General features: G+C 41.7%; 1 protein-coding gene across 1 annotated transcript; it reads left to right on the plus strand.

Annotated features, from left to right (window-relative positions):
* Positions 1-782: 782 nt before the first annotated feature.
* LOC122101128 (chromodomain Y-like protein) lies at positions 783-24,219 on the plus strand. The gene is given in 7 exon segments (XM_042671482.1): positions 783-965; positions 1,066-1,241; positions 6,573-6,780; positions 12,641-12,714; positions 12,716-12,776; positions 15,821-15,938; positions 24,140-24,219. Coding segments are annotated over 7 exon segments (900 nt in total).
* Positions 24,220-25,453: the final 1,234 nt, after the last annotated feature.

Genomic DNA, 25,453 nt, shown 5'->3' on the forward strand with positions numbered 1-25,453 from the left:
GCTCTCAGTTCAGTACCCAGTACCAAAAGGAGGAAAAGTAACAAATGTTAGGCTCTGCAGATGATATATTAGGAGTCAAGGCAAAACACCCAGATTGGCATTGAGGAGTTGTGTCATGAGGGAACACTGGTAGAATGTTTGTAGGTGGAAATAAGAGAGTCCCTTGATATGTGTACCCTTTTAGAAAGCAGAGGTAGGAATGGGGGATGAACCTCTGGTAGAGAGCCTAGGCCATCAAAGGAAGAAGCTGTGACATGTATGTTGCCCTAATGGGACCAGAGTCTAAAGTGGCACCATCATACCAGGCCATGGCTCTACAAGAACAGGTTTGTCAGAAGAACCTTCTTGCATTGGAGTGATTTATTTTGACCACTTTGGCCTTGTTAATCATATTTCCTTATGCTGTTTTCTTTTTTCTTCCAACTTGTCATACCTATAGCAGATCTTGTCCAGGAGACCCATTCTCTCTAATTTCATTCTCTAAAAGTCTCCCAGTTTATAGCTGTACATATCCTAGACCAAAAAAGTATGGGGTGGATTTTCTGTCAGACATAGATTGAAACTGAAAGGTATTTTGAAGTAGACTTTGACAAGGTTCTGATATTGACATCGTTGTGTTGATAAATCCTGGAACTGACCAGCTTCTGGTCTAATTCTGAGGTGACAGTGGAAGAGAACTGGTGATAGGAAATCACGGACCAATGTGATTTCAAACCCTTGGCAGGTACATCTCCATTCATGGATGTGCTATCAGCCAACATACAGATGTCTGTTAAGGAGAGATGGCTGGGAAAAGGAAATATATTGGCGACAGAGGAGACCAGCCTTTGGACAAGTGGTTGCCTTTCAGTGTGAGGCAGACAAAGAGTGCCTATGGATACAGAGATATTTTCAGGAAGCAAGACAGCTTCACTCACATCTTGTTATCCACAAAATCATCTGAGAATAACTCTGTAAACTCAGAGGTGAGAGACATGTGCTTTGTGCTTCTGCACCACTGCTTTGCTGCGTGGCTCTATACGTTCTTCTGAAACCTCCTTCTGAGCTGGCCCACAATGTGCCCAGGAGGTGGGAAGTGGAGGGGACTTGGCAGCTTGGCTGCTAATCACTGTGGCCACACTGACATGTGGCAGTACACATGTGATGGGCATCAGCTCCATGCTAGTTGTATGTGCCCAGTGGGAGCTTTGGCTATTACTAGGAGAAAGTAACAGTTCCTCTGTCGTTGGGCCATCTCCCAGGTCAGGATGTCTTCATCTGCAGAGGCTGGAACTTTGCCATAGCTCTCATCTTGACAGGTTTCTTTCTGTTTTTCAATTTTCTCGTTCTTTCTTTGTTTCTTTTCTTTCTTTGTTTTTTGTTTCTTTTCTTTCTTTGTTTCTTTCTCTCTCCCTCTCTGTCTCTTTTTCTTTCTTTATCTCTTTGTTCCTTTCTTTCTTTCTTTCTTTCTTTGTTCTTTTTCTCACCATGGGTCTTGAACTCTAGGCCTAGGAACTATCTCTCAGCTCTTCAGCTCAAGGCCAGCTCTCTATCACTTGAGCCATAGTGCCACTATCAGTTTCCTGGTGGTTTATTGGAGATAAGTATCTCAAGGGCTTTCCTGTCCAGGCTGGTTTTTAACTGCCATACTCAGATCTCTACCTCCTGAGTAGCTAGGTTGACAGTCAGGGGCCATTGGTGCCCAGCTTGACAGGTTTCTTATTTGTGCAAGATAACAATGGCCATGTTCTGTCCTGTGAGGAGTTTCCCTGTCATCCTACAACACTGATGGTCTTAGTGTTGTGGCAGAGCACACAGTAAGGGGGCTTTCTATGCATGCACATTGACTAGTATCTGAAAAGGCAGCTTGCAATGGCCAGGAAAGCTCCACAATTGCATACATCTCAACTTGGACTGGGCATGAACAAATTTTAAGTTCTAGTGTTGGTTCTTTTCCTTTGTGCACAGCTTGAGCAGGTTGTTTCCAGATGCCTGTCATTTAACTCAGTTACTCAATTAAGTCATCTGCTCTTTCTATGAGTCTGACTTAAATGACTGCTTATCAGAGGCCAATAACTGATTTTAAGGCTAAGTGAAACACAGCTAGTGCTCAGGCATGTTGAGTAAGAGTGCTATATATATAATGTACAGCTGCATGGTACTTGTGTTGTACACTTCTCATATCTTCACTGAATTCTAACTATTTCTTTTTGGGTCAGGGTCCGGTTGTGGGGCCTGAACTCTGGGCCTGGGCACTGTCCCTCAGCTCTTCTGCTCAAAGCTAAGACTCTACCACTTGAGCCACAGCGCCCCTTCTGGCTTTTTTCTTTTTGCTTATGTGATGCTAAGGAATCAAACCCAGGGCCTCATGCATGCAAGGCAAGCACTCTACCAATGAGCCACCTTCCCAGCCCCACTCTAAATATTTCCTATACAGAAGAAAGAAGCCATTCATTTTTGGCTTCTTTGCATAGGTATCTGAATCCAGCTAATGAGCCCATCTTACATTTGTTGGGGTTTTTTTGGTAGTTTATGGTTTGATTGAACTCAAAGCCTCATACATACTAGGCATGCACTCTACCACACCTCCAGCCCCCTTCTTGCTTTAAGTATTTTAAGTAATTTTTGGGCATTGCTCTTCCCTCACATACACCTCCCTCAGAGCTGGGATTGCAGGCATGAAAGACCTAGCCACAAGTATTTGGTTTGAAATGTTGTAATCCCATTGTTATTCTGGGTTCTCTAATTGGAGTTTTGTGGTATAATACTAGAAGGCAGTGCCTTCTTACTTGACCTGAAATTATAAGCCTTAATCAGTGGACATAATTCTGCTCTAGACAATCAGAACCTCATATAAATGTGTGGACACTGCTCATTGTTGAACCATAATTCAGGATATGTTGCATGATTTTAAGCCTCACTTTTTATACGCACTCACTCGCGCGCGCGCACACACACACACACACACACGCACACACCATTGTCTTCTCTGGTGACTTTGTACATTTTCTGTGAGACCACCTGTGTCCTCTCCTGTGCATCTTGGAGCTTCTCTCACCAATCCTGCTATTCTCCAGCCTGTTCCCTCCTCCACTGTCCAGTCTCTGACCTTGAGAGAGGCTGAAGTTTTGTAGTACTGGGATTAGAAAAAGAGAAAAGTTAGATACACACATTTAAGCAGAAACCGCATCTCTTGAACTTTTAGGTGATTTTAGATGCACGTTTTCATCAGATCCTCACTCCTACTTCTTCTACTAGCCTCCCACTGCCATGTTCTTCTCCTGGCTCCCACAGAAGGCTCAGCTGATATTATAGGAAACAAAAACATTGTGCTTCTGCAAAACCTGCATTGCTGCTGCTTTGAGTGAATCTATTTTTGTCATGAGAATTTTTCTTAATGGAATATGGGAGAATCAGAAAAAATAATTATTTAAAGCAGTTTCACTTAAAACCTTTTTCTTTCTTACTCAGTTTATTTAAATTAACTTATATGCCTAAGAGGGACATTACACAAAACCATCTTTCTATGTATATTTTTTTTGCTTCTTTCTGTGGTGTCATGTTTCAAATTCCTTAAACTTTTTGACACTAAGATCCTCATTGTTGCAAATATCCAGAATGGAAGGGAAGGGAAATGAGAATGGAGATCAACTAATATCTTACATTGTCCACTGTCTGGGGCTGCTATTTCCACTATTGGAATTGATGATGGCCAGATTGCAGATTCATTGTCATGAAACAGCCCTTACATCATTGATAAAACTGAGTAGCTTGGGTTCCAATTATAGCATTGGGCTTTTGGTGTCTGCATGAGTCTGAAGGACCCAAAAGCAAGCTCCTCTGCACAGAAGTGAGGTATCCTCTCCTGATACAGTGAGATAGTGTGGGAAGTTTTCAAAGGAAGAGGCTATTACTCAGCATTCCTATATTAGAGAATTTGGAGAGAGAGAGCAAAACAAACCCATAAACTGCCCCTAGAACTTGACTTCTTCCCACTCAATCCTTCCTCTTTCAGATAATAAAGCTGAGTATGCTGAGGAAGGCAGCACACTACTACCTAATTCAGATCTTGTTGCCTGGATTTCCTAGACAATTCCTACTCCCTTCTGTGATGGTCTGACTTAATATCTGACCTTTTCAAGTGTCTTCTCAGAAGGAATTCTGTCTTCAAAAACTAACTTTGTGGCAAATCTTTAACTCAGTTCACAGATAATCCAGTGGGAACAAATACTAATTGAGTATGCTGCATTCTACATCTTTTAATGATTATGGGCTTTAATTGTAAGTTTTAAAAGTTATATATAAAAACCAGGAGCCAGCTAGTGCATGCCTGTAATCCTAGCTACTCAGGGGTCTGAAATCTGAGGACTGCAGTTTGAAGTCAGCCCAGACAAAAAAGTTCATGAGACTCTTATCTCCAATAAACTACTCAGAAGAAGCTGGAAGTATTGTTGGAACTCAATTGGTAGAACACTAGCCTTGAGCACAAAGAGGCTCAGAGACAGTGCCCAGGCCCTATGTTCAAGAACCATGGATAGCAAACAAAATCCTATATATACTTAACAAAGTTTTACACATCTTCCTCTTTAGGTCCATCATAATCTCCTACCACAAGACACACTGCAGCTGGAATTTTGTAGTTCATGTTTCTCCAGCTTTGTGGCCTGGGGAGGTCTCTCCTGACAGGTCATTTCTACAAAGTTTGATGGGTGGCTGTGTTTTAACAAACTGAGTTCCTGTTCAACTCATGTTTACAAATGAATACACACACCATCATGGCACCGTTCCTCTGAGCAGGGCTGCTGGTGAATTTAGCATGGATCTCTGAGACACAGACATAATTTCATTTGGCATTATTATTAATCCAGGCAAAATATAAATTGCAGCTGTAAAACATTATATCAATCCCATTGAAAACCTGGTATTGATTTTCTTCATAGATTTTTGAGACCAGAATTTTTTTTTTATATTGGTACAAATATATCATGGGATAAGCATGGAATAGTGGACAGTTTTTGATTCTTATGTGTTTATGTACAACAGTTTTATCATTAAACCCCAGCTTTCTAACAATGCCTTGGGATATCTCATTTAGAATCATGAGAAATTAGTGTAGCTTGCTCATTTAAAGGAATCAATTCTCGCATAACACAAAAACATTACTAACCTTGGGGGCAAATGACAAGGCTGCGATGAGGTCAGCCTCACCTAATGGACTACACCTCACACCAGTTGCTGGAATCTGCATCTGCAAGCCCTGTTGTCTTGTGTTATGTACAAACCTCCCAACCTCCCTCATTACAATATAATCTAGCAGGAGGCAGATGTCTACATCTGTAATCCTAGCTACTCAAAAGTCAGAAATCCATCCATACAATCTTGACCAGCTCAATTAGAAAAGTCTGTTAAAATTGAGCCTCCAAGTGATTAGTACAAACAGGACTGAAAGTGTGATTCAAATAGCCAAGTGCCAGTCAACTAAACAGAAAACCCTGAGTTCAACCCTCAGGACTTGTAGGGGGTTGGGGGGTAAGGGGAGAGGCAGCACTATATTCCATCTTGATAGTATTCAGAGGACGGAGAACTAGTAGGAAGTGTCTCAATGACTGTTGTCAGTCAAGCCCTGGCTTAGAACTCTGTGTATGAAAAGTTGTAGTTGTTCTTCAGTGGTCAGACTCAAACTACATAAAAAGAATAACTTTGTATGTAGGTAGGAATAAATTTATGCTTTGGCCTACTGCGTGAAATCAGAACAAGAAACCACCTTTGAAAACAGAATCAGCTTTATGGGAGGAGGCTGAGGAAGAAGCTTATTCCCTATATAGTATAGCATCAACCTCCCTGGAACTACAAAGCCTGTAAAAATAAACTCCAGCAAAGCATTGGCTGCGCCTTATGGCAAGTTTTTGTCCCCTGCTTAGACCACCTCCCCCCATGGCTGCTTTGCTCTCCAATTTCCTGTGGCAGTAGCATCCACCAGCACATAATGGGATACCGGCAACGGGATGCTTGCTGATCTTTCTTTCCAACCTCATGTCTTAAATTAGTCTGGCTCCATATCCCTAAGTTAATTTACTCCAGTTTATAAGACCTTAGAAAATACCTGTTGTTTCCAGATTCAATGTGTAAAGTCTCCTAGCAGGGGCAGGTTTTATCCGTTAGTCAATAACCGTTCAGTCAGTACCAGACAATCTTGGTGCTAAGTTCACTCTAAATTTTCCCTTTCTTGGACACAAGAAATCCCTCAAGTCACTGTGATGCTTGGGTCTTCAAAGAGAGAAAGTTGGAAATGCTACATATATTGATCAGAATGTCCTAGAGGCACTGTAAATACCAAAGCAGTTCTGGCTATGTCACCTACAACCGGTGGCAGCAGTCACCCTTGTATGATATCCAGGCTGTAGGTAAGCCTTTGAAACCTGCAGCAAGTAGATCGACAGACTACATTTTCTTGGAGGAGGCTTTTTAAAAAATCTTAGTTTTTATGATTTGCAAATTTTCTCTTTGGCAACTTGCAATCTAGAATAGATTTTTGTCATCTGCTCACACATGCAATGTTTTTACTTGTTCCCCATTTACTTTTTTAACTTTAGAAACTTGGTGAATACTTTAATTCAGTTTAAGAAGCCTAATATTGTAGCAGTAAAGGGCCCAGCCATTGGAGTAGGAGCATCCATATTGCCTCTTTGCGATGTGGTTTGGGCTATTGAAAAGGCTTGGTTCCAATCACCCTATACCCCCGGACAGGATCCAGATGGCGGCTGTAATGTTATTTTTCCCAAGATTATGGGAGGCGTGTCTGTGAGTACCTTCGTTGAACAATTATTTTAGACAATGTCTTAAGGACCTATGGTTTGGATGTTGTTCTACTCAGAGTATCCGGTGTGTTCTTTGGGAACATTTCATCAATGTACTTGGTTGATGTACTGCTGTGATCCTTCCCAGGGGAAGGCCATTCCTCCCATGAGGAGCCTCCAGATCTGCATAAATCACACTGATATCCAGTTTTCAATCAAGAATTGTTCTCTAACTTCACAAGCTAAAAGCTGCCCTTTTAAAGTGGCAGTGGGAGGCCATGCACCAGTTGCTCACACACACCTGTAATTCTAGCCTTTTGGGAGGCTGATACCAGAAATGCAGTTTGAAGCCAGTATAGGCAGAGAAAACCAAGAGATTCTTATTTTAGTTAGAATGGAAAAAGCCACAAGTGGACCAGTGACTGGAATGGTAAGAGTGCCAGCCTTGAACAAATAATCCAGGTTAACAGCCAAGGGACCTGAGTTCAAGTCCTAGTATTCACAACGCCACCCCCTGCAACTGTACCAATACACCTCTGCCAACAAACACACAAAAGCAATTAGGGATCAAACTTGCATAAATAAAAGAAGTGAGGAGATGGGTTCAGTATAAATTTGTGGTTCATTTTTTCCCTATTGAAATTAGCCCAATCATGATGAGAGATTGTATTTGCATTTTCTCAATTACATACACCTGTTCCTTAGTTCTAGAGAGAGACTGAGAGAATTGGTAGAGAAGGGCATCCACAGAGATTGCACGCTGTTGAAGGGAGGGACTGGATGTCAGATTGGATAGAGGAACAAGTGAAACTCCTTTAGCTCCATCATTGAGTGCCCATAGTTTGGCCTGGCCAATTATCATGATGCTGTCTTCATACCCATCAATGTGGGGAGTGCTGGAAGACCACTATATCATGGAGAATGGCTGTAGCTGAGGGAGTTGCAGAAGGAACTGAGAGCCCACAGCTGGAGTAGCAGTACCTCCCTTTGGGGTTCATAACTACGTTTACCTCTGTGTCACTGGGACCTACCTCCTCATGCAGAAACATCCAGGACCTGGGGGTATCACTTCCTTAGGGAGCCTACAATGAGAGGAGATAGACAGTACAATTTCAGGCAGTCTTGGGAGCAATGAGAGTACAATGAAGAAGAAAATGTGTGTATCCTCTCTGAAATTTCAGAGGGTAAGAGTAACTGAGGAGAGAGAGCTGTCAGTCACTGCTGAGTGGGTAGGGTTGAGAAGGAAGGAACATTGGAGCTGGGAGTGGCCTGTGCAATCCTAACTATTTAGGATGCTGAGATTTGGACTATCATTATTCAGGACCAGTCCAGGCCAAAAGGTGGGTGACATCTCCTCTTAAGCTAGGGATGCATATCAACTTCACTACAATAGGAAGCCTAAAATAGGTGAGTCCAGGCCCTATAATGTACCTGGATAGGAAGCAAGACCACAACTGAAAAATGACCAGCACAAAATAGTAGTGTAGCTCACCTACCTACCAAGTCCAAGACACTGACTTCTAACAGGTGTACCATGAACAAGTATAAGGTTGGGGACCTCGGTGTCTCAGTGTTATGCACAGAGATGGCTGTAGCATCTGTTGCTCTGTGGACTCCTGGCAAGGAGGAAGAGTCCTTCCACATCCCTCAATCTATGCCTACCAAGACAGCAAATGCTGAGTGGAACCCCTCATGATGTCTAAGCATGGAAGTTTGGTGGGCACTTTTGTTCCTGAAAGGAAAAGAGAGCAGGGATCTGCAGGACCAGACAGACTCCTGAGTGAGAGAAAGGCAGAGGGAGGCAATGTTGAGGTTAGCATGGGGTTTGTGTTTAGTGACTAATATGACTTCAATGGAAATGTTCTGGCTTTGATTATGACATGTGCATCTAGGGAGAGCTGGGGTAGTCCAGGGAAACACTTGTGTAAATTTTCCATAGGTTGAAACTTACTCTAAAGTCTAAGTTGTTTTTGAAAACTGAAATGTGGAGAAGTTGTAAAAAGCACACAGCCCCCCAGTACTGGCACTGTTCTCTGTAGATGTACCTGCCCTATCCACCCTTCTACTGGTGGGTGCTTGTCCCCAGGGTGCCTCATGCCCCGTCCCTTTGTGCTGCTCAAGCCAGAATAGCTGCTGTTGGGCAGGGAGGATCAGGAAGCCCTGTTGCACCATGTACCAACAGGGCCTCCTTCCCTTGGAGGCATAACACATTACAGAGCTCTGCAGCACCCTATCATTGCTATGAATTGGAGCTTACAACACTTGAGCTTTGCCTGCATTAGGCCCCGACAACTTCAGAACAGCCTTTTGAGGACTTCTGAGACCTGGAGGGAGAGGCCTGGAATGCAGCACCTGTTCCCATTGAGCAGTGAGTTTTCCACAAGGAGCTAACAGGCTGAGAACCTTGGGAATGAGCAGTGCAGGGTGGCTAAACCTTGGTACTCCCTGCTAACATGCCAGGCATTCACTGACCTTTATATGCTAGCCCTCTGTGCCCACCAAACCATGGCCACTTGGTGTATTGTCTGATAAGCCAGGAAGTGATTGGCCAGCAACCAAGAATGACCAGTGTCAATGGGATCATAAAGTTGAATGTACTGTCCCTTTATGAGAGATCCCTGGTAGATGTGAATGTACTGTTGCAATTGACAACTCTTTCCATCAACTCATCCCTCCATTTATAACTCAATTCACATCCTACACCCTACGCCTAGCAGTCCAGGTTCACAACCAGTACTGTTCAGACCCAATACTTTGACATCAATTAAATGTCCAGTGCAGCCCCATTTGGGGTTATTTTCTTTTTTGTCACTATAGGATGATAGTGTAAAAAGTTACCAGTCCCCTCATTGGCCTGCATGCCCACACTCTCTGAACACAACCAATCCTGAGCCATTTCTAAAAGCTAAAATTCTTAGTATAAAGGTGTCTTCTCAGAAATTCCATGCCAAGTTTTAGGCTCCTGTCTTTTCTTCACTTGTAACCTGACATACCTTCCTTGGGCAGATTATTAAGTTTTTCTGAAACTTGGCCAGCAAACTGAGAAGTGTAAAGTTTGGGCTCAGTCTCAGCCTCCTGCTTCCTTGAAATCCAAGAGTCCCACAAGGACAAGAAGGTATTCTGCCCTCACATGTGAGGACCATGTTAAGCACATGACAGAATGGGGGTAGGTCCCATAGTGCTCCACCTGACATTGAAATGCTGTTTTGTCCATTTTACTATGCTGTGTGCACCTGGCCCGACCAAATTAAGGGTAGATCTTTAAGCTCATTGTGAGTTATTACTGAAGAAGTTGACTTGCTAACAATTAAATGCTAATTCTTTCACTAAAGAATCCTTATTTCAGGAACAGGTTATGATCATTGCAAGCAATAATCTGGGGAGTGTGTGGATGTGCAATGGTATGGGAGGATGAGGGTAAAGTAGAGGAAAGACTAAGTAAATTTGGATAAACACCATCTAGCCAAATGGCATTTTGGAAGTGGAATCTTTGTACTGAATGTTGACAGTGGTAGAATTCTTGATAGTTCATTGTGTTTAGAAAGATTCAAATTTGTTTGAAGTCTCTGTAGTATAAGCACCTGCACCTTGATTAATATTCAGTGTACACAAAAAGTGCATGAGTGCATGAAATTGTACACATACACACACATACACAAATTTGGAATTGTAGAGAGGCTATTAGTACAGACCTGGGACTAAAGAGCCTGTGCTACACGAAGCACAAAGTGACCTATACTATGACAGCTGTTGCTCAGATTGTATGATCACCTTAAGCCATACTTCCAGCCCTTTTTGTGATTATTTTGAAGGTGGAATCTCAACACTTTTCTGCTTAGGCTGGACTTGGAGCCACCATCCTCCAGATTTAAGCCTCCTTAGTAGCTAAGATTACAGGTGTGAGCCACCAATCCTGGTCTACTGCTTGTGCATTTAAGTGGGAAACGGTTAACAGCCTTGAATCAGTCATTCACACTCTTGGGAAAATTCAGGAATTCCTTTCATTGTCCTGCACATCCAGCCATTTGGAAAAGAGAAAAGCACAAGTCAGGAATGACTCCCTAGTAACAAACAGATGTGTATGGAGCTAGCTTGAAAGAAGCAAGACGGGCCACCATACCAGTATGATGGCTAGAAACAGATGGCTCCAGTGAGACCAGATGAAGAGAACCAGGTAAGGGCATGAATAAAGGCAAATGGTAGAGAGCCATGTTAGAGCTATTGACTGACAAGGGCAGAAAACATAAAAAGTAGTAATGAGACTAGGCATGGGGTACGTGCCTATGATCCGCATACACATGTAGCTTAGCCCAAAGGCCTACTTAGACCCTATCTTAAAAAAAGAGAAAAGTGACTGAGGAGAACAGAGTGGAACCACTATCACTGGGTTCTCTGGACCTGAACATGTTGCCATATACTGTGTTGAGAATATACCTCCTGCTTGACTGGAGGGACTAGGATGTGGTTTCTCTAGTGTATGTTGAGAAAGAAAATGATGCTCTAAGATGGGCAAATTCAGTGGTCCTAGGGCCCCTCTCCTTTATCCACTCTCACTTTTCTGCCTTGAAGCACCGAGTTAATAAAAAGAACAATGTTTAGTGAGATTTCCAATAAGTGTTTACTTATACACCATCTTTTTACCCTAAGATGTTACTTTGTCAACCTGTGGCTAAGCAGGACATTCCACAATTTTCAGAAGCTCATGACCTGTCCAAGACTGTGCTTAAATGCCAGCCTCACTTAGGGTGATGTTGTGGAATCTTGCAAGGCTTTCTGCTGAGGAACAAGTTCCTTGCGACTGTTTTCATCCCGCTTGCTTCTCTTGAAGGGTGGTGAGTCAGCCACACCTGTGCCCTCCAGCATTTGCTCATGTGCTCTGGGCACTGTGTGGAATTAAAAAAGCAGTGGAAACTGTAGTACCCTCTGGGCAATTTTCATGAAGATTGCATCTCTTGAGAAGGGAGACTCTATCCACCGCTTGTTTACCTGAAGCCCAGAAGCCCTGGGTCTGGTTTTCAGCACTGCCAGGGAAACACAGAAGGAAGTCATCATTTCAACCCATTCTCCCCTCCTCACACTTCATGAGCATCTGGGAGCCTGTTGCTGGAATGGTGCAATCCACACACTTTCCTCTGGAACCAAAATGAAAACCTGGTACAAAATTAAAGCCAGTGTAATGTGAATAAGCTTGCATTGATGTATACACTATTACATGTTGTAAAAACAAAAGAATGTTCACTTCCTTCATGCAATCATTCGAAGTCATGTGTCAGACTCACCCCGCATGACAATAATTTTGGGAACATCAAAGTCCTGGCTGCTTTGTCTCTTATAGTTATATCCATATGGTGAAACGTGATGTCTAAGATGATATCCAGCAGGAAGAGCCTCAGCCATTAGAACATGGGCTCTGTGTCTCAGGAACAAGTCACTTTTCGTAACTCAGAGAGGAAAAGAAACCCCAGAGAGCCATTCCATGCCTGGTTCACTTCCATAAGATTAACAATTACTTGGCATTATTAATGGCTCATTGTCTTGCATATGAAGAGTTCACACATGGGAGCTGGCATTAGAGGACAGAGTGCAGATAAAGGAAGTTAAAATAATAACCTCAAACCAAAGCAGACCTTTTTTAGTTCATATTTTTGGATTATCAATGAGGTTATGTCTTTCTCTTAATCACCCAGCCCATCTGCAAATTGGATCATGACCCCACACAATTCATACTTGGTGTCTACTAGCACCCCCCCCCCCACAGGATCGGGGGTTTGTGAGTACCCATCCTCAATGTTGACATTGAGGAATGAGGCCCCCTCTGTCTGCTTGCATCATGTTTCACATCACATCACTCTGCTTTCTTTCAGGCCAATGAAATGTTGATCAGTGGATGGAAGCTCACCGCACAGGAGATATATGGAAAATGCCTGATGTCCCAGGTTTCTGGCCAAGGATGTCATGGTTCTAATCAAGGAGCTTGCTTCCTGTAATACAGTTGTTCATGTAGTTGGTTCTTTTTTCCTTCATGTTTTTTTTGTTGTTTATTTTATTTCCCATCCCTTCCTCTTCCCCTTCACCCCCCCCAACCAAAGTTGTAAAGTTCATTTTTTGACAAAACATCTTATACATCTGTATCCCTATTTAAACAATTTGTTTTTTCCCTTAGTTGGTTCTTTTACATGTTAGTTTAAAAAATAAAATCTTAGGCTGAGAAGGTGGCCCAGTGATAAAGTGCTTGCCTAGTATGCATGAAGCCCTGGGATCGATTCCTCAGTAACTACAGACCCAGAAAAAAGTCAGAAGTGTTTCTGTGGCTCAAGTGTTAGTGTGCACAAGCACTGAGTTCAGGCCCCAGAACTTACAAAAATGAATAAATTAATAGTTGATCGGCTATTGCCACTTAAGGCCATAAAAAATGGGCAACAAGGCTCAGGACTTTTGCCCCAAGAGCTTATGTCTCTGCCCACAAACAGGGTGATAAGGATCATGTGTCTCACTTTCCAATAAATATAAAACCCTGAAATGATGAATGGATTGATACAATGTGGTATATATGTATGAAGTTGCACACACACACACACACACACACACACAGAAATCCCACTCATCCATCGGAGAGCATGATAAATACCATTTGTAACAAAGTGGAAACACTGGGAAAGTATTATATTACGGGAAGTAATCCAGACTCAGAGAACACAGGCTGCATGGTTTCCCTTATTTGTGGCAGCTACAATGCTCCACTAATTCCAGAAGCAAATACACTGGGTTGTATGCTAATGCTGACAGATGAATTAACTGAAATATAATGGACTCTATGAAGAGCAGAAATAGTGAAATATTTTTTCCTTTAAGGAAATGTTTAATAGTCTGCAAGAAAAAAAAAATCCAAAAGTGTGTCAGGCAATCCATTCACTTGTTAATATCTTAGAAAGAAGGGTGCTCTCACTGCAGTGGGCCAGACTAAACATAGTCACACACATTTTTGAGACTAAAAATCCAAAGCCTACTGACATCACAAATAAATGTGTCTTGTTAAAAGTTTTAATCTATTTCTAGTTCCTGACTTTCCAGACCAAGAATTATTTTCTTACAAGGGAATATGAAAACATAAACATACATTTCTGGAAATGAGCATGAGGTTATTTGTTCTTTCTCAGAAGTTTGTCTCAATGAAAACAAACAACTGAACTTAAATGCTGAAGAATATAAATGTATTACTCCATCATACCATGAAAAGAATGTAATCTGTGAGCAAGGTAAACATGACCAACCAAAATAAGGCAATTAACAGAAGTCTCATAGAAGTAAATTTCTTCTTTTTCATTGCCATCTTAAACCCTTCACCTCTGTGTTCTTCTGGTACACAAATGAGAATCTGGCAGACCTCTTAAGGAGCAGAGCAGAATGGACAGTCTCCACACAGGCCAGATGAGCACAGTGAGTTGACAGGTACCCAAGGTAGGTATTTCAGTATGGGAAGCTGTTGGAATGATCCTTTCCTCATAATCCAAACAGTCACATGCTCATGGCAAGGTCCAGAAATGTCGAAGTGAGACTTATGAAGGTCACAGGTGAAAAAAGGCAATAATCTAGAATAAAAGATAAATGTTTCAAACAGGACTGTGGTAGGGCATAACTGTAATTCCAGAACTCAGGAACCTGAGGCAGGAAGATCTTCAATTTTAGTCCAGCTTGGCAATAAAGCAAGGTCTTGCCTTATGAAGCTCAGGTTTCCTATCATCACTTGCTAAAGAAAAACTACTTGCATGAGAAGCACCATCTGAGATTTCCATGGCACCCTCTCCGTCTTCACATTCATTGCCTTTACTAAGTTTTTTCTCTGTCACTATCCATTTCCCAGCTAATCAACTGCAATTCATCTCCCTTGTCCTTATCATCGGCACACAAAGTATTTTTGCCTATTCTAGTGCCATTCCCATTGTTTCTCTGCATTTTAAACAGTGTCCTGTCTTCATCTGAGTGATCATTTTCACTGTAACTCCATGGTATATTTGTGAGCTCAATGTACTAGATGTGGTTGTTTCTTTGGTCTCGGAGATAATTCAATATTTCAGGTGTCCTGAAATCCTTCTCCAAACTTGAGCCATGCTTCAGAGAGGGAGGGTGGCAGCTGTGCTCACTGTCCTAAGACTTGCACTTCTGACCTGTGGTGGACTCTTATTGAAAGCATGGATACTCTATGTCCCACTTCCTTTTCTTCTTGGGTCTGTTGGTGCCATCACCATAGACATGGTATCAGCTCGTGCTAGAATAATTCTTTGGAAAGAATAAGACAAAACCCAATAAAGGAAGCACAAGGAAATTATATATTGTTCAGTGTGAAAATATAAAATTCATAGTGAAGCAAAATTTATGGGGATCAAACCTCCATTTTCAGTGGCCTAGAATGTCAAGCCATCGTACTAGTTCTCTATGTCTGTGTGTAACATTTATAGTCAGGCTCTTCTTGTGGTCATGTAGGTCCTATTGACCACCAGGAGTCACTGGAAGTCCAGGGTACATTTGGTACATGGGTGGAAGGGTTCTCCTGGAGAACCATTTTGGCACTGACAGGCCAGGGATGAAGGCAAAAAGCCAAAAAAAGGCAGCAGTAAATTTAGGGGAGGCTGCAACAGTGGCTACAGTCACAGCCTGAAACCCGAAGGGCTACAGCATGGTCACTGCAACCTTTGGAACTCATGTGCTCATGGGGAGCTCAATTAGCATGCACAGAGCAACGAAAAGTTGGGTATCCTGAAGCCAACGTCCAGACTGCTGTGGCGGTACAAACTGAGGATTGAGGGCTGAGAGTGGTCAGTCCAGAGGCCCAGTGGTTGGAAGGTAAGTACACATAATGGTCGCTTAAGCCCTGGAGTCATTTGACAAGGAAAATTTGTTGTTTCTTTTCCCCCTGTCTAAGCTGCCTTCCTACCATCACCCACACACCTCGCTTCCTCTATAGCAAGAGCATAGTCAAGAGGCACCCCACTCAGCTTAGAAGAGATTTTGCAGTGGGCCCCTAATGATCCCTACCTCTTCAAGAGGCTGCAGCTGGAGCCGTCATTGGAAAGTTACATACAAACCCAGTGGGCACTCGAAAGGATGCCTGTGCTGCTGAACAGAAGTATGAGAAGCTGAGACCATTTGAATGTGGTGATGGAGGTGTGGCTCAGTTGGTAGACTGATAGCCAATGAACCAAACGGTCAGGTCCTGAGTTCAAGTCCTCATCTAGAACCAAAGAAGAAAGAGTAAAAAAGATCCTTTGTAGCATTTTTTACATTTGACATTCGTCCTATACTCTCACTAAATATATCTCTATATACCTATAAGAAATAAATTTATTCCTTTGTTGTTGGGCTTTAGCTTCATTTTTACATTACTGTATTTTGTAACCCAGGACATCATCAGTCATACTTCCACTCCATTTTTCTTTCTTGGTTCATTTTTTTCTTATCTATTCTAAGAGACTGAAGTCCAGACAAGGGCTCTGGCCATCATCTCTTTTTGCCCACATCCCTACTTTTTGCCTTTGTATCTTGTGTGTGTGTGTGTGTGAGAGAGAGAGAGAGGGGGGGGGGAGAGAGAGAGAGAGAGAGAGAGAGAGAGAGAGAGAGAGAGAGAGAGAGAGAGAGAATAACGTAGAGAGGGGTTACAATTACATGGGCAAGGTAATGAGTACATTTCATATCAAGCATTGTTGCCTCCTCCTTACCATCCATTCCCATCTCTTCCTCATCCCATCCCCACCACGTCCCATAGTTTCCCTTATTTGCAATAATTAATATATGTCTGACACAAGCAGAAATGGTCAGATAAATGAAATGAACCCAGAGATAAGGTCTCATTTTTTACTTGCCTTTGTATCTTTATTGGAGTCTTCAAACCTCATGCAATTTCCAGCCAGAAGTGATCTCCAATGGCGGTTCTCAGATGCAACCTCTAGACATATGTAGTCATGAGCTAGCAGCAGCCGACTTCTACTATAATTTATGCTGGTGATCTTCCAAATCATTTCTCAAAATCTAGGCTGTTCCTGATAGCTTGTAACCCATATCCTTCAGCTCTCACTCTCCTCAGAATCAAGGGTTTCAGGTTCAAACCACCAGCCTACAGCTTAAGACTTGTTTCATCTTCCTTTTTACCTTTTTTATCTTGATGATTCTTTAGAAATTAAGAGTTTCAATAAAACCATGGACTGGGGGCCTAGGAATGTGGCTTATTTGTAGCGTGCTTGCTTACCATGCATGAAGCCCTGGGTTCGATTCTTCAGTACCACATAACAGAAAAAGCCAGAAGTGACACTTTGCCCCAAGTGTTAGACCACCAGCCTTGAGCAAAAGAAGCTCAGGAACAGATCTCATGCCCTGAGTTCAAGCCCCAGGACTGGCAAAAACAAAAACCAAAAGCCAAAATCAAAAAATAAAAAAAGCAACAAAAACAAAACAAAACAAAACAAAAAACTATGGATTGCTGGTGCAGTTGACTCATACCTATACTCCTAGCTACTAATGACACTGAGATCTGAATGTTCCCATTTGAAGCCAGCCTGGGCAGAAAAGTCTGAGACTCTTATGTCAAATTAATGACAATAATCCAGAAGTGCAGCTGAAGTTCAAATGCCAGAGTTCTAACCTTTAATACAAGGAGCACAGGGACAGCACCCAAACCAGAATTCAAATATCTCTAATTGTTGGAGATTGTGGTTTGGTCAATTGAGCACTAGTCAATGAGTGAAAATGGCAAGTATTGAGTTCAAGTCCTGGTTTGAGACCAGAAGAAAAAACAGAAAGTAAAATCAAAGAAACAGACATTATAATAATAACTGGGGGGTGGTCACAGAGCATAAGCAGGCCCTGCCTCCATTCCTCCCTCTTCCAGCCTTCTCTGACTAAGCAGATGGGCAGCCTGGCCTGACTTGCTGGCAGTGGAAGAGGCTGCTGGTTTTGGGGAATAGTACCAATGCCCCCAGTCCCCAGCTCAAGTAGTCAATGAGGAAAAAGATTGTGTGGGAGAGGCCAGTGTTGCTGCTGCCTTAGGCTTCATCTCATGGCTGGCTCTCTGCCAACTTGGTCATACCTCCCAACTCCCTTAATGTCTATTTTTTTCAACATATATTTTATTTTACAGTTTTGTATTTTAATTTTTTAATGAATTTATTTATTTTGTTTTTGGTTCTAGATAAGACATGAATTCAGGCCCTGGCCATGTCCAAGACCATTTCTTTTTGTTGGTCATGGGGCTTGATCTCTGAGACTGGGAACTGTCCCTCAGTTCTTCAGCTCAATGCAAGAGCTCTGCCACATGAGCTACAGTGTTACTTTTGGTTTTCTGGTGGTTAATTGTAGTTGAGTCTCACACACTTTTCGGCCCAGGCTGGCTTTGAACCATGATGTTCAGACCTCAGGTATGAGCCACTGGTGCCCATCCTAGACCATTTTTGTTCAAGGAAACTGCACAATAACATTTCAGCCACAGCTTAACTTCTGGCTTATTTTCCTTGTTGGGTTATTGGAAATAAGAGACTATCTTTTAAATATCTGGTTTCCTGGATACTGTTGACTCATGTGTCTAATCCTAGTTAAACAGAAGCTAAGGATTGCACTTTAGAGCCAACCTTGATAGAATCGTCTGTGAGACAGAGCCAACCTTGATAGAATCGTCTGTGAGACTCTTATCTCCAATTAACCACCATAAAAGTGAAAGTGAAGCTGTGGATCAAAATTGTAGAGTCTTAGCCATGAGCAAAAATAGTGCTGGAACACCACCCAGGCCCTGAGTTCAAGCTCTGAGACATAAATAAATAAATAAATAAATAATGGCTTTCCACTGTAGGTGTCTCACACCTATAAACTTGGTAGTCAGGAGCTAAGATCTGAGGCTCACAGTTTGACGCCAGCCTGGACAGGAAAATTTGTGAGTCTCTTATCAGAAATTAGTAGAAAAGCCAAAAGTAGAACTGTGGCTCAAGTGGTAGAGTGCTAGCCTTGAGCAAAAGAAGCACAGTGATCATTAATTCTATCTCAGGGACTGCCTTTCCCAATTAAATAAATACATTAAAATGTTTAGGGCTTTGAGGAGTGACTAAGACTGCTGAGCATTAGCAAATGAGCATGAGCACTAGGTACCAAGCTGGAGTCCTGCTCTGACTAGGGCATGTGTGGGTCCTGCCACCCCACACCTTCACCATCTGGCTTACAGCAGGGGCAGGCCAAGCGAGATGGGGAGGAGGAAGAAACTGCTGGGTTTATGGAAACTTAAAGATGCTCCCAAACCCCGGCTTCAGTGGGAAAGTGAGTCAGGAGTTGATTTTCTGCAGGGGCATCTAGTGCTCCAGGGAGGCAGGTGATGTAGGAGCTAAGAATAAGGTTGATGTCTCTGCCTCTGTAGGGCAGGAAGGGAGCTTGGGCTGGGCACCTAGACCTAAGGAGCCAGCAAGTTAAGGTAGAGTAAAGTCTTGATGTAAGGGTCTGTTCCACATGTTGCCGTAAAGCAGCAAACCATGGGGTACCTGGAGCAAAGAACGTGCTTCTAGGCTCTGAATCCAGTTGGGGAAGGCTTGGATTTTGTCTTTGGTTCTAGGTTGGCTGGGGAAGGTTGTCTGCAGCTAGGCAGGGTCCAGCTGTGCTGCAGGCATAGAGCTGCTGCTGCCTGTCTGCTGGTTGGAGGAGGATTTTCTTTCTGGGCAGACTGTGAATCCAGATCCTCAGATTGCTGATTTTAAATAGCTAGGATTGCAGATGTGAGCCACCACCTCCTGTCTCATTTTAGAAGCCTTAATTCCTTTTTTTCCCCATATTTTTACCTCTAGGACCAGGACTCCCACAGGCCACCTTATGCTTTCATTCAATGGCTCTACTAATTTAGCCAGGCCTCCCCACCCCCTTAATGCCTCTTTTCTTCCAAATTTCCTTTTATTTTTTGTTTGACATTGTTAAATTTTCATTAATGAATTTATTTTTCTGTTGCTTCTAGCACTTGAACTTAGGGCCTGGCCACTATCCCAGGGTATTTTTGCTCCAGGTTAACATTCTCTATAACACATGAGCAATAGCTCAACTTTGTGTGTGTGTGTGTGTGTGTGTGTGTGTGTGTGTGTGTTTTAGAGACTTATTAGGAATAGGAGTCAAATTGAAATGACTGGCTTTTGGTGGGTGTGACTCACACATAAAACCCTAGCTATTCAGAAGATGAGATCTGAGGGTCAGAGTTTGAAGCCAGCCTGGGCATGAAAGTTTTTGAGACTCTTAGCTTGAAGTAACTACCAAAAGCCAGAAATGGAATTGTGGCTCAAGTGCTAGAATGCTTGAAAAAAAGCACCTCAAGGACAGAGTATAGGCCCTGATTTCAACCTCTAGGGATGCTCCTCACTAATGAATTATTTCAGGGCTTGGAAATGTGCCCCAGTGGGGAGAGTGCTTGATAATGAGCAAGACTTTTCATACCGATTTCAAGTGCAAGCCTGTGAAAGATAACTAGTCTGAAGAGGAGTCTGAAATTCATTTTCTTTTTCTTTTCATCTGTCTTCTGTCTTAACTACCTTAGACTTCTCTGCAACTCTCACTCGACCTTCCAAATTCAGACAAGTGACTTCAAACTCTTCCCACTGAGCAACATTTTAACTCTTGACAGAAGCATTTAACTTAATTAATGAGCTAATATTAAAGACACAATTATTTATGTTCTTACAATCCAAGAGAGTAACCGTGTTGGAGAAAATTCAATTTTCTACATGAAAAAGTGGCTTAAAATATTTTCCAACCAGGAATAAAAAATAGTGAACAGGGAGTCATTTATTCAAATTAGGAAAAGTGATGATGAAGCTTTCAAAAGTGTCCAAACACATAGGATAGAAACTTAGACATGTTATTGGGAAAACAGATACTCTACTTGCTCTAGCTGGGAAATTGTGTGTTTGTGTATGTGTGTGTGCGTGTGTGTGTGTGTGTACCTGCCGGAGCCTGCCAGCAATTAAAAGGAATCCTGATTTAGGGGGCGAGGATGAGGGAAAAAAAAGACATAAGACAAAGGATGGGGTCAAGATGTCTGCATTTCAAGACTGAAGCACCGTTTATTTTTAACTTTTCCTAATATATACTGTTAGAAGTCAAGAGGTAATATAAGGTTACTACAGTCCACAAAAATAAGAAAAATTTTGGTAAAAACAGAGTACAGTAAAAACTAGACAAGGTCAACTGGTTGAATGTAAAACAAACTCTGCAGACATAGCAAAGCAATCCCAGGCACCTGGTGTTATTCAAGTAAGCCAGTTTCTTGTATGTGACTTCAAGTGAGCACAAGGGTCAAGATGACCTTTGAGCTTTTCTGTCGGCTCCCAACATGTACCCACTACAGGTCTTCAGCTCAGGCCTTGGATCCTATCATCTGCTTATTCTGTGCAAGGATGGCAGTAACCACTGAGCCACAGGTCTTCTTTTGGCTTTTTAGTGGTTAATTGGAGATACATATCTCATAGATTTTCCTGTTTGGACTTAATCTTCTGATCCCCAGCAATCCTTGGATTAGTGTTACTGTGATGCTACCATAAAGTGACAGTTCATTAAACTGGGAACAATATGGAAGTACTTGTGCAAGATGCAAAGTAACCAAATTCATTAATTTGGGAATAACACAGGATCACATTAGAAGCCCAAAGCATAATCAAAACCTATTAGCTACAATGTATGAAACATCACATATTTATGGTGTAGAATATATACAATGAATTAAATCCTGAATCAAAAGTCTTTGCTGGGTTTTCTACTTTAAAAAAAATCAGAAATAGAGTGTCATTGAAATGAAGTACAGACTGGAGGTTTGTAGCAAGCAGCAGAGCATCAGCTGAGTGAGCATAGGCCCTAAGACCAAGCCCCAGGATCATAAAGAAGTAGAAGAAATTGAAAAAGAGGAGGAAAGAGAGAAACGGGAAAAGGGGGAGGAAGGGATGAGAGGAGGGAAACAAAAATAGAGGAGGAAGGGTAGATCAGGAGAAAGAGGAGGAGGGGAAGAAAGGAAGGAAGAAGAGGAGAGGAGTGAAGGAAGAGGGAAAAAAGACTGGGGGAGGAGGAGAGGAGACAGGAGGAGGAAGAGAAATGCAATATAACAACAAGAATTGTCGGCAAACATCTTGTATAAGTGATCTGCATCTGCATGGCAAGATTATTTTCTCATCAAAGAGATAGCTAACACAGTGAAAATGTGGGTGATTACCTGTGGCTCATTTTGTCATCAAAGCATTACATTGAGTTTTTACACTGCATACTCACTGAATTTAAAGTTATCACAGATGCATTCAAATGAAGGAGAATGAGTGTGAGGACTTCCATGTGCAGGGTGGTGTGAAGATCTCTCAGGAATATGTTGGCGATGTTGGAAGGCAATCCGTGATAAGCCCATTCCTCCTGACCCTTTCCAGGGAATATGTAACTGAGACTTCTTTTCAGGAGCAGGAAATAGTATGCACACTGATAAAATTAATTAAGCTCAAACAAGACAAATTTGATACACACTATTTCTTCACGGCTCAGCGGGTGGTGGAGAAAGGTTGGAGGCAGTGGCCGCGGCCTGCAATCTGGAACATTGGCCAGTTATGCTGTCTCCTGCACAACAAAACAGATCAGGACAACTCTGAGGAGGCACAGGCACTGTGGGTTCAGAAAAGAGAAACAGTGATGCCACCACTTCCATGTGCTTTAAATATATTACTATCTTATTAGCCATTAATGTTTTTATATTCTTCAATAATACTTTTTGGCAGCAATGCTCTCTTTCATTCTCTCTCTCTCCCTCCTTCCTTCCCCCCCCTCTCTCTCACACACACACACATACAATTTTTTTAAAAGAAACTAATTTGTTACCAAAAATAGGAACTTTTAGCCAGGTGCCAGTGGCTCATATCTATAATGCTAGCTACACAGGAGGCTGAGATCTGAGGATCGTGGTTCAGTGCCACCCTGGGCAGGAATGTCTGGTTGTTTGTAACTCTGGGTTATTTTTCCAACTTTGCTTTTATATAAAGCTATTCTTTTAAGAAAATATAATTTACAAAACAATAATAACAACCAGATAGTCAATATTTACAAATAACCAGCAAAGAGGAATTTGAAGGTTCCTAATACAAAGTAATAAGAACATAATCAGTACATATTGTTCACAAGCATTGAAATATAAGACCATATGCCACAAATATGTACATATGGGCTAAACAAACTTAAAAAATTAATGATCTATAGGTAAGATGTGGAACCATCTCAGATGCCCCTCAAGACAATATGGAATATACACACAATGGAATTCTATGCCCACATCAGAAAGAATGACATCTCCCCATTTGTAAGGAAATGGAAAGAGTTGGAAAAAATCATATTAAATGAGGTCAGACAGATCCACAGAAACAGACTCCACGGTTTCCCTCATTGGTAATAACTAGTGTGTGTCTAGTATAGTCCTAAAAGAGGATCACAACAGCTCAATAGCTATGTACATATGGACCATATAAGATGATGCTAAGTGAAATGAATTCCAAGATGTGGAAACGAGGTTTTTCTTTGTCGGTGTTCTTTTTAAGGTGCTATGATTTTTTCTTTTAACTTTTCCCTATGGTTTATCCCTTGTTGTCACTCTATTTGATTTCGGTAATCTGTGTATTGTATGTACGTTTACCTGAATAGGGAATGGGAACAACAAAATGGTGAGAAAAAAGACAAAGAGCAAACCTACGCAACAGTGATACTCATGAGACAATATGTTGGAAATGAATTTCATAAGTTGTGGGGGGTAGTGAGAGGTGGAGAAGTGGGAGAGAAAGGAGGGAGGGTATAACAATATTCAACAAGAAATATAATACCTTACTTATGTAACTGTAACTCCTCTGTACATCACCTTGGCAATAAAATTAAAGAATTTTTCAAGGGAAATAACATTTGAAGGGGAATAACCATGTCTTGCTTTTGAGGTTTCTTCAAAATTTTACCCAAAAAATTACACATTAGTTTCCAAAAAAATTAATGATATAGAAATGCAAATTATCTTGATTTAATCATGACAACCATGTACATGTGCTGAACTGTCCTTCCGTGCCCCATAAATTTGTCCAATTAAAAAATACAAATAAAATCATAGAATGGCACATAGAATTGACAATATGTATAATTTAATTTAAACACTTGATATTTTACCAACTGACTAAAAGCTATAACTGTCATGTTAAATAAATAGAAGAAATATGTCCATTAAACGTGTTCTTTCTTTACTGGGATTCTGGAAGTTTTTGTTTGCATCTTTGAAAATCTATTTAACAAAAGATCCAAAATATCTTTGTTGTTTGTAAATTAGTCTTCTTAAATTTTTATTACATTTTGTTCAGAGTCACTTGGAAAAGCTTATATCACTCAACAAAGAGAATTATCAAGTTTACCTTCAGGTCTTAAAGCTGAAGTAGATTAGAATTGTAAACAACTGAAAAACAGAAAGATACAGAGGAACTACAAGATCTAATGATGGGAACTCAATGTACAATTTAACCATCGAACTGCTCTTGTGACCAGGGATATCTCAACTAACAAGCCTTTCTTGATGCATGCCCTATCTTGTGCTAATGAATACTGTATTTTATATCAGAATGATATGTTTTATAATTTTGAAGCATCTAAATGTAGGGAACTTTCCTAAGAATTGTCACAGACACATTTTGTTTGCCAAGTCTCATTTATATGAAGTTGAGAAATGTGTCAATATATTTGACAAATAATGACTTTGAAAGTAGTAATAACATTGTAGGTTAAAACATTAGCCAGGTGCCAGTGGTTCATGTTTGTAATCCTAGCTACTGATGTGGCTGAGATTTGAAGATCATGGTTCAAAACTAGCCTTGGCAGGAAAGCCTAAGACTCTTATCTGCAATTAATAACCAAAATTAAAAATAAAACACAGGAGGTGAGGCTGGGTCTCATGTGGTAGAATGCTGGCCTTAAGCAAAAAAATTCAAGGACAACACCCAAGCCCTGAGTTCAGGCAAAGGGCAATTGTCCCTAGGCTTCAGGTGCATAAGGCCTATCCAGTTCCACTGCACCAAGTGCAGCCCACAGGTGGTGAAATCCTCTCAAAGGAACTCTTCAGCCACCACAGGAAGATAGGGAAAGGTGGCTGGGTCAGAGAAGAGAGAAGATGTCATTTCTCTTTCATAGGAAGAAAGAAACTCTAAAATCAGCGGATCTTGCCTGATTCCTCATCACCAATACGTGCTGGGCCAAGCCATACCCTCCTGTGATTCATCCCACTTGACTTCCTTGCTGTTGTTGTCACCTTCTGAATAGAGAGAAAATTTCCAGGCAATTTTTCTTTTTTTTTTTCTTTTCTTTTTCCCCCAACCCTTCCTAGGCATTGACCTCTGGGCCTAGGCATTGTCCTTACGCTTTTTGCATTCTACCACTTGAGCTACAGCACCACTCTGGCTTTTCTCTGATTAAATGGAGAAAAGAGTCTCATGGACTTTTCTGCCCAGGTTGGCTTCAAACCACAGTCCTCAGATCTCAACCTCCTGAGAAACTAGGATTACAGGTGTGAGCCACTAGCATCCCGCTCAAATTTTGACCTTTCACAGGATACTGTTTTTAAGGACTCAGTGTCTTGTACAATACCAGGTTCATAGTAGATACACACACACACACACACACACACA

This window comes from Dipodomys spectabilis, unplaced genomic scaffold (genome assembly GCF_019054845.1).
Source record: "Dipodomys spectabilis isolate Male_0828 unplaced genomic scaffold, ASM1905484v1 ptg000630l, whole genome shotgun sequence".
Lineage (NCBI taxonomy): Eukaryota > Metazoa > Chordata > Mammalia > Rodentia > Heteromyidae > Dipodomys > Dipodomys spectabilis.